At 45.5% G+C, this 18,828-nt stretch overlaps 4 protein-coding genes across 5 annotated transcripts; 2 read left to right on the top strand and 2 right to left on the bottom strand.

Annotated features, from left to right (window-relative positions):
- The first annotated feature begins 354 nt into the window (after positions 1-354).
- Positions 355-1,300, top strand: LOC138603635 (gamma-crystallin M3-like). Its single transcript, XM_069675509.1, has 3 exons — positions 355-369; positions 571-813; positions 1,025-1,300. The coding sequence occupies exons 1-3, from the start codon at positions 358-360 to the stop codon at positions 1,298-1,300; spliced, it is 531 nt and encodes a 176-aa protein (XP_069531610.1). The 5' UTR covers positions 355-357.
- Positions 1,301-3,765: 2,465 nt separating this feature from the next.
- LOC138603633 (gamma-crystallin M2-like) lies at positions 3,766-4,461 on the top strand. Its single transcript, XM_069675507.1, has 3 exons — positions 3,766-3,774; positions 3,855-4,097; positions 4,192-4,461. Exons 1-3 carry the CDS (start codon positions 3,766-3,768, stop codon positions 4,459-4,461), a joined length of 522 nt encoding a protein of 173 aa, XP_069531608.1.
- A 383-nt stretch (positions 4,462-4,844) lies between these two features.
- On the bottom strand, positions 4,845-9,997 carry LOC138603632 (gamma-crystallin M2-like). 2 transcript variants are annotated; one of them, XM_069675505.1, is made up of 4 exons: positions 9,972-9,997; positions 5,822-5,834; positions 5,439-5,681; positions 4,845-5,120 (listed from the first exon to the last, which is right to left on the bottom strand). In XM_069675505.1, exons 2-4 carry the CDS (start codon positions 5,828-5,830, stop codon positions 4,845-4,847), a joined length of 528 nt encoding a protein of 175 aa, XP_069531606.1. In that variant the 5' UTR covers positions 5,831-5,834; positions 9,972-9,997. The 2 variants fall into 2 exon arrangements, with proteins under 2 accessions (XP_069531606.1, XP_069531605.1); XM_069675504.1 differs by lacking the exons at positions 5,822-5,834; positions 9,972-9,997 and adding an exon at positions 8,500-8,508.
- Positions 9,998-12,358: 2,361 nt separating this feature from the next.
- On the bottom strand, positions 12,359-17,486 carry LOC138603784 (DNA-binding protein SATB2-like). The gene is made up of 11 exons (XM_069675694.1): positions 17,306-17,486; positions 17,050-17,217; positions 16,766-16,892; positions 15,913-16,018; positions 15,696-15,783; positions 15,498-15,548; positions 14,741-15,219; positions 14,470-14,646; positions 14,162-14,311; positions 13,133-13,318; positions 12,359-12,952 (listed from the first exon to the last, which is right to left on the bottom strand). The coding sequence occupies exons 1-11, from the start codon at positions 17,484-17,486 to the stop codon at positions 12,359-12,361; spliced, it is 2,307 nt and encodes a 768-aa protein (XP_069531795.1).
- Positions 17,487-18,828: the final 1,342 nt, after the last annotated feature.

Genomic DNA, 18,828 nt, shown 5'->3' with positions numbered 1-18,828 from the left:
TTACAAAATAGTGGTAGTTTTTTTCTCTTTTTTAAGAATTTTAGCTTTAAAAATGATTCTTATACTTATTGTCTCCCTGTTAAGAGTTTTACAAACAGGCTCTATAATGAAAATGATGACACTAAAACACAAAAGTAATGCAATAACTACAGTTTGCTTTGTCACTAAGAAATCTGCACCTCTACAGTTTAATGTAAGTGAGTGCAGTGTGCACAATTTTTTCTGTACAGTACAGTAGGCTCGAGATGGGCTGACTCAGTCATTCTGTACAATGCAGGACAGATTCTTTTGATGTCACATGATGCATAAAAGGCAGCGCGCCAGTGCCAAGAACAACACAAATCAAACAGTGTGACCATGAGTGGAAAGGTACCGGAAGGCAGAGATCACTGCTCATGTACAAACTGCCTCAAGCTTAATGATAAATTGCACATGTTCCAAAAATACTGCAGCATATCACCAAAAGAACACACATCTCGATATCCTGTATTAATAACAGAAGTCACCTGAACATTTAGCATTGAAGGTTTGCTAACGTTGTGCAAACACAGTCTGTGTCTTTCTCTCCAGATTGTCTTCTTCGAGGGGAGAAACTTTGAGGGCCGCTCGTATGAGTGCATCAGCGACTGCTCTGAGCTCGCCTCTCACCTGAGCCGCTGCAGCTCCTGCAGGGTGGAGAGGGGCTCCTTCATGGTCTACGATCAGCCCAACTTCACTGGCCAGCAGTACCTCCTGACCCGGGGCGAGTACCCCGAGTACCAGAACGCCATTGGCTTCAACGACTGCATCCAGTCCTGCCGCATCGTCCCAGAGGTAAATATGTGCACAACAGATAATTCCACTGATTCCACTTTATAATCTGGTCTACTTTAGGATGATGTTTAGCATTTTACTCTATGGGAAAGTTAACAGCTGTTTCCTTCACCTTCATTTGTTTTTGTATTACCACGTTAACATCACAGAAGCTGCTTGCCATTTAAAATATCACCATGTTAGATTTCATTGATATTTCATACTTCAACAGCACAAGGGGCCCTTTAAGATGAGGATCTACGAGAAAGCAAACTTTGAAGGGCAGATGCAGGAGGTGACCGATGACTGCGAGTCAATCAAGGATCAGTATCAGATGTCCGACCTGCAGTCCTGCAACGTGATGGAAGGCTACTGGCTGATGTATGAGCTGCAGAACTACGAGGGAAAGATGTTTTACCTGAGACCAGGACAGTACAGAAACCTGAAAGAGCTGAGCAGCAACGATCTGAAGTTCAATTCAATCAGACGCATCACAGATATTGTCTGATGACTTATTTATCAGGACTTATGAAGTTAGTGGTTTAGCAGCTTTGTTTAATGAAGAAGTTGTCAAAGTGAGAGGCAATCCGAAGGAGCCTTGTTTTTATCTTCAGACTGTGATTTGTTTTAATGTAGTTGTACTGTGTAATCCAGCCACCAGACATTTACCTCTTTACTGTGTGAAGCGCACAATAAAACTATCTGCTGCACATTTGTCTGAATTATTTCTGCACAGTTTCAATCACTGGTGTTGATTCATATTAGATCAACATAAGTCGTTTTTGCGTATGAACTCTGGACAACCAGGTCTGGACTTTTCCTTTGATCTATGTAGCACACAACAGGAGGCAGTCAGAGTGGGGTGGGGGGACTTTGGTGGTACGCTAACAACTTTAGGGTAAAGCTTGACGAGAAGATTTGAAAGCAAAACAAAAGTTGCATCCAACATCTGAAATATGACTTTAAATTGTACATAGGCCAAACAACAGGCAGAGACTTCAGAAGAACACTCGACCACAAGGACTCAGATTTAATTGCAACCTTTATTTCAGAAATGCAAATCAAAATGGGGATCTTGGACATTGTCTACCATAGGAGAGCTACTAAATCCACGCACGGCACTGGTTCTAAAATCCTGGTGAGTTAGTGCCCCTTCTGTTCCAGAGTTGCCCAGGGTGAGGGATGTGCAGTGCAGGTGTGGGAATACTCACAAGTCCCTGGCTAAGTGCTGCTGTGGTGGAGTTCTCCTCAGGGAACAAGATGGACATTCATATGAGTCACAGGTGGAAAAGCTCTGATTGGTTTGTTTATTATGCACCAAAAAGCGGTTCAGACTACAGTGCCTTGTTTGAGTCACAGGGCAGAGAAACTTGAGTCTATAGTTTTAGATGGGGACTTCAAAGCCCACATGGGCAATCATGGAGAAAACTGTTAGGGCATAGGATGATTCATAAGTGTACCTGGTACCAGAACACACTGGACTAAAGGTTGATGATCGACTTTGTTGTTGTATCATCAGATCTGAGTCTGCATGTCTTTGACACTCGGGTAAAGAGGGGAGCAGAGCTGTCTGTTGATCACCCCCTGGTGGTGAGTTAGATCAGATGTGGGAGGCTATGGAGAAGGACTTTAGGTTGGCCTCAGGGAAGTATTGGTAAACTGTTAGGAGGGAAAAGCAGGGCTTCAATCTGGTTGTCTTCAACACGGAAGGAGTACCGCTGACCTAGACTGGGGAAATTGTGGAGCCGTGAACGAACATCTCAGTCTAACCAACAAGTCTTCTGATGAGGAGGCCCAGGGAAAGCCTTACCAATATCCTTGGCAGAGGTTACTAAGGTAGCAAAGAAGGTCCCAGCTGCAGGGTGCCAGGTCTAGATGATATAGATGCTGAAGGTTCTGAAGATTATTCGGCTGTCCTCTATGGGGCAGGGGGGTTGGGGGTTAGGGTATTCAGTGTCGTGCTAAGGTCTGAAGTGTCAAGTTTGGGGACTTCAGATTTGTATCTCACCTTTTTGCAGATAATGTGGTTCTGTTGGCTTCATTAAAGTGCGACCTAGCAGGGCACAAGTGGGTTTTGCAGCCCAATGTGAAGTGGTTGCATGTGTACCTCAAAACGTGCATGTGCGTAAAGTAGGCAAAAGTACTTTTACGTGTGTTTGTGAAGACTTTTTGTCATGTTTTACTGTAAGTAACATCCTAACACCTCCGTGTTTACAGCTGTTTCTGTCTCTACTGTTTGTCGAGCAGCTCTGCTGTATGACATGAGCCACGTGTAGGCTGAACTGAAACACATTCTGGGGCTCGGCCCATAGAGAAGATAACAATATGAGGGATGAAGGAAAACAAAGCTGAACCGACAGAACAAGTGACTGTGTAGAACAAGCGCTGCTGACATGAAGAACATAAGGCTGTCTGATAATAAATCTTATAAAAGCTGCTGCTGAGTTCAGAGGACAGACAGAGCTTATATTCACTTGAGCAGAGCATGTTGGATACTCAGTCCAACACTTTTAATGTTACAATGGTGTGAAATGTTTTTAAAATAGTGTCATGCGTGTATAATCTGTTTGTAAAGTAGCATTCATGATTTCAAGAGGATAACATTTTGTGTTGTACAAACAGGAAGTAGAGAACAAATAAACCTGAAACAAACAAATATGAACTTTTCACAAGTTTTTCATGTACTCACATATCCTTCATTGTGATGATCAGTTATCATTGTAGATATTTAGCTGATATAAATGTGGTGTAAATTTGAGAGTTTATCCAGATCAGATTGAAAGGGAAACTTCTGCTCACACAAATCGGCTTATTGGCTCATTGAACACACTCAACAGAAGCAGTTTGTTGTGTAGAAAGAGCTGACTAGCTAAGTCTTTGTTGTCACCACAATGACTTGGGTCATCTGAGGGTTATAAATGCAGCATGGAGCTCACAGCTGCTGCTACAGTGTGACCACAATCAGCCCACACAATGGGAAAGGTAAGGCTGCTTGTTTTTCTGTTCATCTTTTGATCTTTTGCATTCCTGCGTGGATTATTCCTATGTTTTGATCCCTACAGATCATCTTCTACGAGGACAGGAACTTCCAGGGTCGCACCTACGAGTGCAGCAGCGAGTGCTCTGACCTGCACTCACACTTCAGCCGCTGTAACTCCATCAGGGTGGACAGCGGAGACTGGATGGTCTATGAGAGACCAAGCTACACGGGCTACCAGTACTTCCTGAGGAGGGGGGACTACCCAGACTACCAGCGCTGGATGGGATTCAATGACTGTGTGCGGTCCTGCAGGATGATCCCTTCAGTAAGAATCATTTCAGAGACATCGCTTTACAATAAATGAATCTTGACTTTACCTCACTGCTGTGGAGATAATAAATGTCCTTGTGTCTTTGCAGCATCAAGGATCTCACAGAATGATGATCTACGAACGCCCGGAGCTCGGAGGACAGATGAGGGAGTTGACTGATGACTGTCCCTCCCTGTTTGAACGCTTCCAATCTAGTGACATCAACTCCTGCAACGTGATGGATGGAAACTGGATCTTCTATGAGCACCCTCAGTACCGGGGACGGCAGTTCCTCCTGCGTCCTGGTCAGTACAGGAGGTTCAACGAGTGGGGAAGCATGAGTCCCAGAGTGGGATCCATCAGACGGATCTCTATGTGAGGAATCTGTTAATGTCAAGGACTGTCAATAAAGCCTTCCAATAACACTCTGCTGTCAGCTGATTCTTTCTTTAGGATCTTTAAGTCGAGGGGTTTGGTGGGTTCAAGGTTTGGTGAGTTTGAAAGTTTGCTAAGTGGGTAAACTGGGTCGCTTGTGTTATGAAGCAAGTATCACTAGGGTCCAGTCCAATATGGAGAACGTTGTTCAAACCATATTATTAATTTGTGATTTGATCAAATGTTCGAGGGAAGAAACTGCAATAAGACACATGACAGAAACACCATCTTCAAGTCTTTCAGATACAGAGACACAAACACAGTTTAAGCCCAGCATGTTTATTGAGAACAGAGAAGAAGAAGAAGAAGAAGAAGGTTCAGAAGCTTTTAGTTGAAGTCAGTGATTCGCCTGAGTGAGCCGATCCTTGGACTGGCTCCGCCCCAGTCGCTGTACCTGCGGTACTCGCCAGGTCTCAGGTAGTAGGTTCTGCCCCTGTAGTTGGGCTGGTCATACAGCAGCCAGTGGCCGTCCACCACATTGCACGAGTTAATGTCAGACATACGCAGGCGGTCCTGCACATTTGGGCAGTCGTCGCTCACCTCCTGCATTTGGCCGCCCATGTCTGGACGCTCATACAGTCTAATTTTGTAGGAACCACGGTGCTGCAGGAAGAACAAGATTTAAATGTCAGTCTTACTTAAGTGATACAGAGTTCTTTGTGGTACAGATAAATCTGTTCATGAACAGTCCTCATGAACTCTCTCTGCGGTATTAGAAAAGTGGGAACAAGTACACCTGAACGGTACGTCTTAACCAGAAGTTCTTACCTTAACCAAGAACTAAGCTGCTAGTGGGACCAGGGGGATATTGTTTAACCTCCAGTGACCCTGATGAGCTAAAGCTAAGCTATCGCAGTACAGCATCCTTCCGATTAGGATACTTTATTCCTAATAAGCCACTTTCTAAAATCCCAAACTTACCATGGGGATCATGCGGCAGGAGCGGATGCAGTCGTTGATGCCGATCATACGCTGGTTGTCGGAGTACTCCCCCCGGCGCAAGAAGTACTGATGGCCCAGGTAGTGAGGTCTCTCATAGACCATGAAGCAGCCGCTCTCCACCCGGATGGAGTTGCAGCGGTTGAAGTAGGGATGAAGGTCAGCACAGTCGCTGATGCACTCATGGTGCCGACCCTGGAAGTTCCTGTCCTCGTAGAATATGATCTGTAAATGTTTGACAGTGTAAAAATGTGTAAAAATAAACTTTTTGGGGTTGTATTCTGTGTTTTCAGTAACAACACACATTATCTTTAAACATTTTAAATGTTTTATTTTGTATTTTCAGTGACAACACGTTAGCTTACCTTTCCCATTGTTCTTGGTGGGGGCAGACTGACGCTCCATAGACGCTCTCTGTGCCACTGGCCTTTTATATTAAGTAGCTGTGTGATGGCACAGCATAAAGTATTGTCATTATAACACAGATCTGGTTATGTATAGCCCCGCAGTACAGTGTGATGATGAGTTATTGTTGTGCACTTTTCACATGTTCATCACTATTGATCAAAACAGCTTCAGTGTGTATGTGACCCGGGGTCAGAGCGACCAGAATCATCAGAACAACAAAAACAACAGCCGTTATCTGTTCTGTCATTCAAAAAGAGTCCTCATGTTATACGACAGGGACGGAACGAGCCTTTCTCAGTCCTGATCAGAAACCCCCCTCTGACCCCCCCAACATGAAAGAGTGCTTTAACTTCAAACAGAAACTTGAGATGCTAAAGACTCTTTATGTAAAAATTCTTTCTGATTAAAAAAACAAACAGCTGTTTGATTATTTGTTTATTCAACAAAGAAAGTTATCATTTGTACTCTTACATGATAATCAAACTTGTTAAGCCATGCAAGCAGCACAATAGTGCCAGTCTACCTCTTTAATCCAGGCTAACGCATTAGCCGACATGTTCCCCTGAGGATGAACTGTAAAAACTTGGCATCCAGCGCCATCATCAGGTCAACATCATGACCTGCCCTGCAGAACCAACCACATTCAGCCTCAGGTGGACTGTTTTTACTGCCAATTAGCTGTTAATGCTAATGCATGCTAATGTGTTAAAGTAACATGGTGAGCCTCTCAACGTTAAACATACATAAACCCTTAACTGCTAAAATTAATGTGAAAGCTTCTTCAAGTCAGAACAACAACAAAATGTAGTATGCGTTAAATGAGGATCCATCTTCATTTTTCTGACTGTGAGGGCCTCACAGTAATATTTATATAATATATGGCAATGTACATGCAGTACTGTATTTACTTATAAACCATGCACACAACTATGTCAATAAATGATAAATACTTCTGGGCCCCTAAGCATGATTTAATCACTTCCTGTTTCTGCCCACTGTTGAAGTGTTATCCAGGGGACCCACAGAATCTATTAATGACACTTTGAAAATAAACTGAATGTTTTTATATAAAATCAGAATGTGTGAAACTGATCCTGAGATTTGTTAAATCCTGTGTTTTCTTTGTGAAGGTCTGTTAGCTTTAATCTCTGCAGTGTCACCGGAGACCCTCTGACTTCACCGGCACGCTGTGTTTATATACATGCTCTGCTGCCCCCTGCTGTCCACTGTCCTGCAGTAATCACAACCGTCAGCCTCACCCTGCAGTCTGACCCCCTGACAAACACAACAAGCCCTCACTCCCCAACAAAGAAGAGTGCTGGGGGGATAAACAGCACATACATGATACAATAACTTTGTTACACCTGATAGTGATGCTAACGGAAGCTACAGAGACCTGTAGGCCTCTGATCTGAGTCTCCTGAGGAAATACAGGCGGCTCTGTGGACACCCAGGTACTTGTACTCCACAATGTCCACCTCCGCTCAGTTGATGCTGACTGGTTTTGGACTGGTCCTTCGTCTCCTAAAGTCCACCACCAGCTCCTTTGTCTTTGTGACGTTGACCTTCTAAACAGAATATTAATGAAGAAATTAACAGGTGCAATGAATACAACGATGAACAATAAATGATATTATCGGCACGTTATCGGTATCTGAAGATAATGGCTTGAAAATTACATATCGGCGATAAAACAGCACTTTAATTCTGCCTAAATGATCAGTGATTCACAAACAAACGGCGATTTCATTTTATGTATTTGTTCTGTGCAGCAGGTAAAATTTGCCCTGGCTGTGGCTGTTGTCAGGATAGTCTCAGGGAGAGCGTCATCCAACCTGTCGAAGCTGTTTGAATGTGACAGTTTGATTAGAAAGAAAATGTTACAAACAAGTAAATATGTCATTTTGTACATAGGTGCTTTACTTATGTTGCCCAGTGAATGTGCACATTTTAAAAAGTAGGCATGATATCAACTCCATTACAGGGGAGACTTGATGTTCTTTGCAATTAGGTGGAATTAGGTCTCTGTGTGTGTGTGTGTGTGTGTGTGTGTGTGTGTGTGTGGGCGTGGCTATCAATTACCCTCCTGCTGCCAATCCACCTGCACACCTGGCATCCATTCACTCATCAGCTCCTGCAGTACATATACCCCGGCTCTTCGCACCAGTCTGTCACCAGTTCAGATCACATCAGTGGTGCTTGTTTTTCTTGATCTGTGGATCTTTTTGGTGTTTTTTTGACTCTCCACTAACTCTTGGTTTGCCTTCTGCTGCTGCTGCCAACATGACTTCAAAGTAACTTTAAACTGTCTTCTTCTGTCTCTGCTCATGGGTCCAAGTGCTACACACCCTGACAAAAAGGGCTGGAAAATATCGGCATAGCGGATATCGGCGAAAAATCCACTATTGTGCATCCCTAATATATAAATATATATATATATAAAGCATCACTTTGTTACCTAACTGGATGTTTTCCATTAGATGGTTCATCTGACAGATAATTAACTCTGATTTATTTTTTAAAAGAGATGAACATAATGTGGAATTTAGAGAGGTCACTGAGCAATCACACGATTATTAACAGAGCATGAAGTAATCCTCTGCTGCTGTAAGTGACCTCGCAAAGGGTTAAAAACTCTGTTCATCAGATCAGACACACGTGAGGTCTGACTCTGTCGAGTTTAACCAACAGATTACATGATGTTATGATTTTCGAACATGATTAGTTTTTAATAAAAACACTACGAGCGATCACATCGAGGTTATGGCCGCACGCTAGAAAGTCACACGCAAACCTGCTCCGCTACAATTTTAAATAAATGCTGATATATTCTGCAGACCCTTTCTTGAAAAGTACAGGCCTTCACGCTCGACTTAAGGATGCTACATACTGGAAAGACAAGCAAAGGTAGAGGGAAAACACCAACGCAAGTAAAGTTAACTGACAGCAGCACAGAACAGAACGAAAAGTTAGCAAGGAGGCTAACATAGAGTCCCCCTGAGCAAAGTGGAGGTGAGCTCTCCGAGGCTAAAGAAGAAGAATAAATAATTTAAAGTCTGACTTCACGGGCAGATTTCAAGAAGAATAAACAAAGAAAGATTTAGCTGAGTGCACCGAACGAATGACTGACGAAACCGACCTACGGGATGCTGTTCAAAGTGTAAAGAGGAGAAATAAAGTTCTGGGAGAGAAGCTAACAGACAAGGAGACGAGGTCTCAACTGAACAACCCTGAGGTTGGTAAACCTCCCAGAGGGGGTGGAGGGCCCGGGTGCCTGCTCATTTTTGATCATTTGGATACCGGAGGTACAAGACATGGCTCCTCTGAGGCGCTGAGAAGCAACCCTACATATGAATGGTCTCAGGATGCTTTACTGTTGGCATGACACAGGACTGATGGTAGCGCTCACCTTTTCTTCACTGGACAAGCTTTTTTCCAGATGCCCAAAACAATTGGAAAGGGGATTCATTAGAGAATATCCAGAAGAGGTTTTTATATTTTAATAATATATAGATGTTTACTCAACATTAAATAATAAAACTTTCTCTATTAGAGTTTAATGAGTTTATTTAACTTGAATGTGTTTTCGTGGCTTCACGAAAAAAACGCTGCTCAACATGATCACATTTGTGTTATTTGATTTAATGTGGGTCTGTTAACATCTAACATCAACATGTGCTGAAAGTGTTACCACGTGCATCATTTAAGTCTGAAGAGTATTTGTACGAACACGAACGTGTTCTTTGTCGAAATGTAACGTGATAAAGTCATGAGAAGTTGTTAAACGCTGATGCTTACTTTTCTGTGTTGACGTTACGTTTACACAGGAGGTTTAAATATCTCACTTTACCCCTCTGTTAAAGTGAGGCACACACACACACACACACACACACACAGCGTGTTGTTTTGTTCAATGGTGTGTAAAGTGCTGTATTACAGGGACGCAGGTGCTATGTGGGCTGATATTACCCAGGATGCTCTGGGTGGGGGGTTATTGGGGGCTCTCTGTGGACACACAAACACACCTGTGATCCCCCGCTAACACACACACACACACACACACACACCTCTAGATGCTCCTGTATCAGCCTGTGTGTCTCTAATAGCAGCTGTGATGATGATGATGATGATGATGATGTTGAAGTGGAGCGAACACTCACTCACTGATGCAGTAAAAGACAACATGAACAAACAGGAGAGTTTATACCATCATGAAAACTCTACTGTTAGCTTCATCAGGGCTGTTAGCTAAAACAGGCTGTTAGCTTCATCAGAACTGTTAGCTTCATCAGAGCTGTTAGCGTCATCAGGCTACTAGCGTCCTCAGGCTGCTAGCATCATCAGGCTGTTAGCTTCATCAGGCTGTTAGCGTCCTCAGGCTGCTAGCATCATCAGGCTGTTAGCGTCATCAGGCTGCTAGCGTCCTCAGGCTGTTACCTTCATCAGGCTGTTAGCTTCATCAGGCTGTTAGTGTCATCAGGCTGCTAGCGTCCTCAGACTGTTAGCTTCATCAGAACTGTTAGCTTCATCAGAGCTGTTAGCGTCATCTGACTGCTAGCGTCCTCAGGCTGCTAGCATCATCAGGCTGTTAGCGTCATCAGGCTGTTAGCGTCATCAGAGCTGTTAGCGTCATCAGGCTGCTAGCGTCCTCAGGCTGCTAGCGTCCTCAGGCTGTTAGCTTCATCAGGCTGTTAGCGTCATCAGGCTGTTAGCGTCATCAGGCTGCTACGATCATCAGGCTGTTGCTTCATCAGGCTGTTGCTTCATCAGGCTGTTAGCGTCATCAGGCTGTTAGCTTCATCAGGCTGTTAGCGTCATCAGGCTGTTAGCTTCATCAGGCTGTTACCTTCATCAGGCTGTTAGCTTCATCAGGCTGTTAGCGTCATCAGAGCTGTTAGTGTCATCAGGCTGCTAGCGTCCTCAGACTGTTAGCTTCATCAGAACTGTTAGCGTCATCAGAGCTGTTAGCGTCATCTGACTGCTAGCGTCCTCAGGCTGCTAGCATCATCAGGCTGTTAGCGTCATCAGGCTGTTAGCGTCATCAGAGCTGTTAGCGTCATCAGGCTGCTAGCGTCCTCAGGCTGCTAGCGTCCTCAGGCTGTTAGCGTCATCAGGCTGTTAGCGTCATCAGGCTGTTAGCGTCATCAGGCTGCTATGATCATCAGGCTGTTAGCGTCATCAGGCTGTTAGCGTCATCAGGCTGTTAGCGTCATCAGGCTGCTACGATCATCAGGCTGTTGCTTCATCAGGCTGTTAGCGTCATCAGGCTGTTAGCTTCATCAGGCTGTTAGCGTCATCAGGCTGTTAGCTTCATCAGGCTGTTAGCTTCATCAGGCTGTTAGCTTCATTAGGGCTGTTACCTTCATTAGAGCTGTTTGCTTCATCAGGATGTTAGCTTTATCAGGGCTGTTACCTTCATCAGAGGTGTTAGCTTCATCAGAGCTGTTAGCCTTATCAGGCTGTTATCTTCATCAGAGCTGTTAGCTTCATCAGGCTGTTTGCGTCATCAGGTTGTTAGCGTCATCAGGCTGTTAGCTTCATCAGAGCTGTTAGCTTCATCAGGCTGTTAGCTTCATCAGGCTGTAAGCTTCATCAGGCTGTTAGCTTTATCAGGGCTGTTAGCTTCATCAGGCTATTAGCTTCATCAGGCTATTAGCGTCATCAGGCTGTAAGCTTTATCAGAGCTGTTAGCGTCATTGGGCTGTTAGCGTCATCGGGCTGTTAGCGTCATCAGAGCTGTTTGCTTGATCAGGCTGTTAGCGTCATCAGCGCTGTTAGCTTCATCAGGCTAACAGGAGGTTTAAAGAAACAGGTCAAACTGTCCAAACAGAAAACATTTATCGGACGTCCTGAATCAAAAACAAATGTCAGAGCTTTATTTAGCTGAAACAGATCACATTTATACACACATTTATTGTTCTGTGGCTCTAATGACACACACAAACACACAAACACACACACACACACACACACACACAGTGTACATGACAGCGGCTTAACAAACAAATGATTCTTTGTATTTAACTTGAACTAAACACTGAGATCTGTCACATTTATAAAGACATTTCATATCATAGGAAATAAAAGTATAATAATACTGATAATGATGATAATAATACTTTTAGTGATAAAGTAATAATACTGGAGGAACAGACTCTCAGTCCCAGTTTCATGTAGGGCTCAGAGGATTGAGGACCTCCTGATGTAAAACAAAAACACTGAAATCATTGAAGGTAAAGATGGGTTCAGTTTGGATGGAGGTTCTTCTGTTCCATAAAGGTCTATGTGGTACTGGTGCAGTTTATACTGGTCCCAATACAGACAGTATGAGTTCCGCACTGTTGCACCCTCCCAAACATTCCTGGCAGCATCAAACAAAAAGAACCGGACGTTTCTGAAGGCAGAACTCGACCTGAAGGTGCTTATGGTCAAAGTGATCATTCCTGAAGGTAGCGCTGGTACCCTGAAGGTTGCCTTCACTGTCCTCACTGCTGTTACCTGTGCTGCTCTGCAGAGGAGGGGCTGACCTCACTGAAGGGGAAGAAGGAGGAGGTCACTGGTCCATCACCTTTGTCTTCCCTCTCCATCTCCATCTCCTCCTCTCTTTCTCCTCCCTCTGTTCTATACACCTCCACTGACCCTCTCCCATCCTCACTCGACTCCGCTGATGCAGAGAGACCTTCCTCCCCCCCGACTCCTCCCTCCATGTTAACCCCTCTCTCACTGGGACTGGAGCTCACCCTGTCCTCCCCCGGGTCCGGCTGTCTGGCCTGGCCGTGGTGCTTAACGTTATAGCGCTGGTTCTGGAAGAACATGATGATGGTGTGTTTGGGGAGGTCCAGCTGGGCGGACAGGGTCTGGATGGCCTCCTGGTCGGGGTACAGACCCACATCCCCGATGAAGCTCTGTAGGATCTGCAGGGCCTCCAGGGAGATCCGAGTCCTTGAATGGGCCTTCTTTGGTCCTCCTCCAGGGCCTGGGATCCTCTCATGCTGTGACCCATGCAGGACCAGCAAGGGGACGGGCTGGAGGTCTCCATGAAGTGGAGACAGAGTGGTCAGAGGTGGTAGGGGCCGTCTGCAGAGGGCCTGTAAGAAATGTAGTACAAGCTGTGACTGAACGGCCTCCACCATGTTCTCTAAACGCCAAAGTGAACTCAAACAGGCTCTGCTGAGCTTATTAGAGGGCAGGGGGCCTGCAACCCCGAACACAGGAACCCAGCTGCATAAATCTGTGGTGCATTGAGGACTGTTGTATTCTGTTTGTACCTGCTGGTCTGGGAGGTGCAAGACTCTCCGGTCGGCGTGCTGTGTTCTGGACTCATCCTCATACGCCTGGTCGCGGCCGGTTTGCGGTAACGACAGGAACCTCCGGATGGTGCACAAGTTCTCCCACAGGGTACGGTTCTCAGGACTCGGGTTCTCCTTCCACCTGAGCAGCTCACACAGCCAGCCCTGCAGGAAAGACAAGAGAGACAGGAACAGAGGGGTTAGCACCAGCAGAGACACAGAGGTAGTGTTTACTCTTACCCGTCTGTTTAAGGCCAAACAATTTCAACCAATCAATCTGCAACATTTAGCCACAGAGCACCAAGAACGCTCGATCAGTTAACTAGCTACTGCGCTGTAGAGAACGTCTGTCTACGCCCACTTCTCAACGATCAAATCAAATCCCTCTAATGATATGTCCCGCCTGCACGTCCTGTTTCACTCGGAAATACGTCACGATACGGAAGCTAGATACTCTCGAAATGCTGTTTCAGCTGCCAATCAAATCTGCTGAGCCTGCGGTCAATGACGGTATGTGTCGAGACCCATCTTCTGTTATGACGTGCCATGCGTGCTAACATACAGATTAGCACTCTTACCAGCTGTGGAGGGCGCTCGGATGTTTGCAAAACATAAAGAGCAGAAATATGAATAAATATTTGGACAATTGGACACACTCCTTAACCTGTGTTACAGCTGAAGATGTTCCCTGTGCGTGTGTGTGTGCGTGTGTGTGATTGCATTATCTCTGCTAGGCTGACCCAGGATCTGCCACCAGTTGTTGTTTATGCTCAGCTTCCAGCCTGAAGTAAATGTTGAGAGTGTGATCATCCCTCCATCATCTCTCTCTCTCTCTCCCTCCATCCTCCTGTTCCTCCTCTGTGTCCCCCCTCACCTCCTCACCTGAGTGAACTTCTGTCAGTAATGTTCATCATTTTAGACGAGACCTTGTGCAGTTACAAAAGTTAATCCACAGGGTTTGTCTTTAAACCAACTGTTTCTGACCAATAATGAATAAAGTCGTTTCACCTGACTCTTGTTGGCGGCCACCTTAGCGAACAGAGCCTGAGAGACTTTGGCTCTCTTCATCTCCTGCTGGATCTCCTCGTAGATCTCTGACGTGACCTCAGAGTTCAGCTGCACCTGATGATCTGCTGCAGAGACGCTGCTGCTCTTCATCTGCTGAAAACACTGAGATTAAACATCTAACATGGGACAGATCATTAATCCACACCTGCACAGGTTACCTGTTTCCTGCTGTATTTATCACATTAACTCATGTCGCCAAATATCAGATTAAAATGTAAAATCTTATTTTTGTGTGTGTGTGTGTGTACCTGTGTGTGTCTGCTGGAAACATGGTTATTGCTCCTCTCTCTCTCTTGCAGGTAGATGCGGTCTCGCTCGCCCTCGGGCAGGTGCAGGAAGGTGTTCATGGCCTTCAGGTTAACAAGCAGAGACTGAGAGGCCGAGCGAGGATCCTCCTCTTTACGCAGGATCTCTGACAGCAGACCCTAACCACGGCACACAGTTTGAGAGGTGTATCACAGGTTTATATTCAGGTGTATCACAGGTATACCAGAGATGTATTACAGGTGTACATCATACCTGTGTCCTGTTGAAGGCAACACGGGCGAACACAGCCTGGGACACGCTGGCTCTCTTCAGCTCGTTCCTAACCTGCCGGTAGATGTTCGGAGACACTTCAGCCCCCTGACAGGTGAGGGGGGAGGTGAGAGTTCCTGTGTAGGTGAGGGGGTGCTCTTGGGGGGCTCCAGAGGTTCTGCAGGTCCTTGAGATGGGGGCGTGGTTTAAGAGGACCTGGGGTTGGACCATCAGGCGGCTGATTGACAGCTGATGATTCAGAAGGCGGGCCATGGCCAGCTGATGATGCACCAACTGAGGGGGGAGCTGGGGGGGCAGGAAGCCTCTGTGACCCAGCAGAGGGGGAGGATGGTGGTCTGAGGGGGGAGGCAGGGGGGTAGTCTGAGAGTCCAGCAGGTCTGTTTTCATGGACAGAGGACGTGAGGTCAGGGAGAGGGACAGGGGGGGCCGTGTCCGGAGGGTCAGGTCCAGATCCCCTTCCACTGTCAACACGCACGCACACACACACACAGTCACACATGCACGCACACACAAACACACAACTTTTCATGAGTCAGCCTTGAACACTGAAACATCCTGTAGAGTTTATTTGATATTTATTTAAACTGAGTTTGGTTTCATGGAACATGTTCATGCAGACTGGGACTTTTAACCTTTGACCTCTGACCCCTCTGTATCTACATGTCACAGGTAACCTCCAACATGGCCGCCACGGGCTGCATGATGTCAGAACAAAGCGATAAATAACAGGTGAACACACCTTTGATGTGTGATCGGTCCTGTGATGACATCGTCTTCTGCACGTGTTCACCTGAGAGACATCACAACAGCATTATGGGTAGGTGAGTTTATATCATCATTAAACCTGAATGTGGTTCAGATTCTCGTTCTCCGTGACTAGATGAAAGATAGAGGTTTGGAGGTGTGTGTGCGTGTGTTACTGACACACACAGTGTACCTTGTGTGTGTGTGTTGTACCAGCGTCCAAACCGGCGACACTGAGAGGAGACGCTGCATGAGCCACTCACCACCGCTGAGACATCACTCTGAAAATACACAGAGGAATACACACTGAGGAATACAGAGCGATCATACAGGTTACACAGGTCGATTAAGTCTGATTAAACATCCAGTCCAACATGTACTAATGTATGTTACCTGTATATGTGAGTTACCTGTGAGAGGGGACAGGAAGTGTCCACCAGTCTGTGATCTCTGAGGGTGTTTCTCTCCTGACTCTGACTCCACTCATCACATGACAGATGCTGCACATGAGGAGACCTGAACACAGGAGCATATAGTAAAGAACAGTATAGTTATTGTAGTATAGTGTGTTAAAGTGAAGTATATAGTGTTTACTATAGTACAGTGGAGTACGGTGGAGTACGGTGTAGTGCAGTGTAGCACGGTGTAGGATGGTGTAGGACGGTGTAGGACAATGCAGTATGGTTTAGTGCAGTGTAGTACGGTGTAGGACGGTGTAGGACAATGCAGTATGGTTTAGTGCAGCGTAGTACGGTGTAGGACAGTGTAGGACAATGCAGTATGGTGTAGTGCAGTGTAGTACGGTGTAGGACGGTGTAGGACAATGCAGTATGGTTTAGTGCAGTGTAGTACGGTGTAGGACGGTGTAGGACAATGCAGTATGGTTTAGTGCAGTGTAGTACGGTGTAGGACGGTGTAGGACAATGCAGTATGGTTTAGTGCAGCGTAGTACGGTGTAGGACAGTGTAGGACAATGCAGTATGGTGTAGTGCAGTGTAGTACGGTGTAGGACGGTGTAGGACAATGCAGTATGGTTTAGTGCAGTGTAGTACGGTGTAGGACGGTGTAGGACAATGCAGTATGGTGTAGTGCAGTGTAGTGCAGTGTAGTACGGTGTAGTATTGGTATAGCATAGTAGTTCAGTATGTGAATGGTCGTAGCAGGATGATGTTGGCTGATTCCACAGCTCTGAGCTGAACATAAACATCTGAACCTGCTATAGGTTAAGTAAAGAGGATCTGCAGGTATCACACACACACACACCTGTGCAGGTGTATCGTCAGTGTGATGAGGTGGTAAACATCCTGCAGCATGTCGCCCACTGTGACCTCCGCTTTGTCTGTCAGGTAAGAGAGGAGCAACGGCCTCCAATGACCCACTCTAATCATACCTGAGGAACACAAAGAAAATTTTAATCTGAATACTTAACCTGAGCTAAAACCAGACTAACTTCTCCTCTATAACTAATCTCATATTAACATATATATACTGTATATATACACTATACATATATATATTTATATATACACTATATATGTATAACTCACCTGTAGCGTGTGCAGCCGTGTTCTGTGTGAATCCCAGAGAGGTCACAACTGTTTCCACCAGCTGACAGAAGAGGACGTCTCTGTACACCAACACACACTCTGCTTCACCTTCATCATCACCATCATCATCAGCTCGCTGCACCACACAGAACACGGGGATCATCACACCTGCACGCGCACACACAAATACACACACAGAGGAGATCAGTGTGATCGTGTGTGTATCTGTGTGTTTTTGTTTATCAATCAGTCTCACCTCTGTGCGGTCTCAGGTCTGTCCCAGTCCCTCTGGTTCTGGGGGGTTCTGGTCTCTCATTCACCTCCTGACGGGCCTGTTTAGAAGGTGGTGGTCCACAAGAGGCCGGACGCCCCCCTCCCTCCTCTGAGCTGCTTCTGCCCTGAGGGATGGAGGTCTCTGCTCCTCCTCTCTGCTCCATCCTGTTGAGAGGAGGAGCAGGAGGAGAACACGAGTCCCTTCACATGAACACATGACTTCATTCATATTTATTAAAGTATTTTTATACGTTCATGAGGAAACCGACTGATGTGTCCTCCATGGTGTCCATAAGTTACTGATGTAACCTCTGTTCAGGGACGAGGATGTTCTGGTTTGTAGTCAGAGTAGTATTGACCAATCACGTAGCAGCAGGCTTCGTTGTATGCATGACAGACAGATCGATGAAATGATGGCTCCGCCCTCCGTTCAACAGACGTCTCATGTTAAAGTCGTTTTCTTCTCCTCTTGAGGACAGAGCTGACAAAGCTTCATGTTGACTTGTTACTAATCTGCATCATGATTATTAATAACTGTAATAGTTACAAATGTTTAAACGGGAGGTGTCCTGGTGCATGCTGGGAAGGGCCTCCTTATTATGCTGTAGCTGCTGTACTTTTAGACCGGTATCATTTTAAAGTGATTTAATTAAAATAGTATCTATAATAATATATCTAATAATGTAAAAATCATCTGATCAAATGGAAATCATCCGTCCATCATCTAGCTTATTCTGTTCAGGGTCGGGGGGCTGGAGCCTATCCCAGCTGTCATTGGGCGAGAGGCGGGGTTACACATGGACAGGTCACCTGTCAATCACAGGGCTGACACAGACAACCTTTAACGCTCACATTCACACCTACGGACAATTTAGAGTCACCAGTTAACCTAACGAGCATGTCTTTGGACTTTGGACTACGTCTGAACCTCGGACTCGAACCAGGAACCTTCTAGCGGCGAGGCGACAGCGCTAACCACTGCACCACCGTGCCGCTCTCAAATGGAAATTCATCAAAAAATCAGAGAATCAACATTTAAAGCATCTTGATAACATGAACATGAAGTGTGTTTTTCAGTGTCATCACATGACTTTATTCATAAGATCAAACAGCTACAGAGTTACAGCTAAAGTCAGATACATTTAAATGTTACAAAAGGTTTTAAAGTCTGACATCAACCAATAAAATAAACATGTTATCAAAAGATTCAGTTTCCTGATGACACTCAAATATCCACCGTCTAATGTTTGATTGAAGTCTTTATTATTCTGCAGGTTAGAAACAATAAATGTTGACTCACAGTTTAAGGCGTCGCTGAGCCTGCTGGGAAATAGAGTCCATCCATCAGTGAAACCAGTCTGAATCTGAACTTAACAACGACTCCTTCAAAATAAAAGATGAACTGAAGAGGAGGAGTGATGTAGACTGACTGCTGAATGAGGAGCAGGAACAGTATACATAATGTGGGAGGGGGGGGGGGAGGAGAGGGAGAGAGGAGGGGGAGGG

The sequence above is a fragment of the Semicossyphus pulcher genome, unplaced genomic scaffold, assembly GCF_022749685.1.
Source record: "Semicossyphus pulcher isolate SPU_LCO1_2020_fin unplaced genomic scaffold, fSemPul1.0.p SCAF_24, whole genome shotgun sequence".
Lineage (NCBI taxonomy): Eukaryota > Metazoa > Chordata > Actinopteri > Labriformes > Labridae > Semicossyphus > Semicossyphus pulcher.
This window is presented reverse-complemented; position numbering and strand designations above follow the sequence as displayed.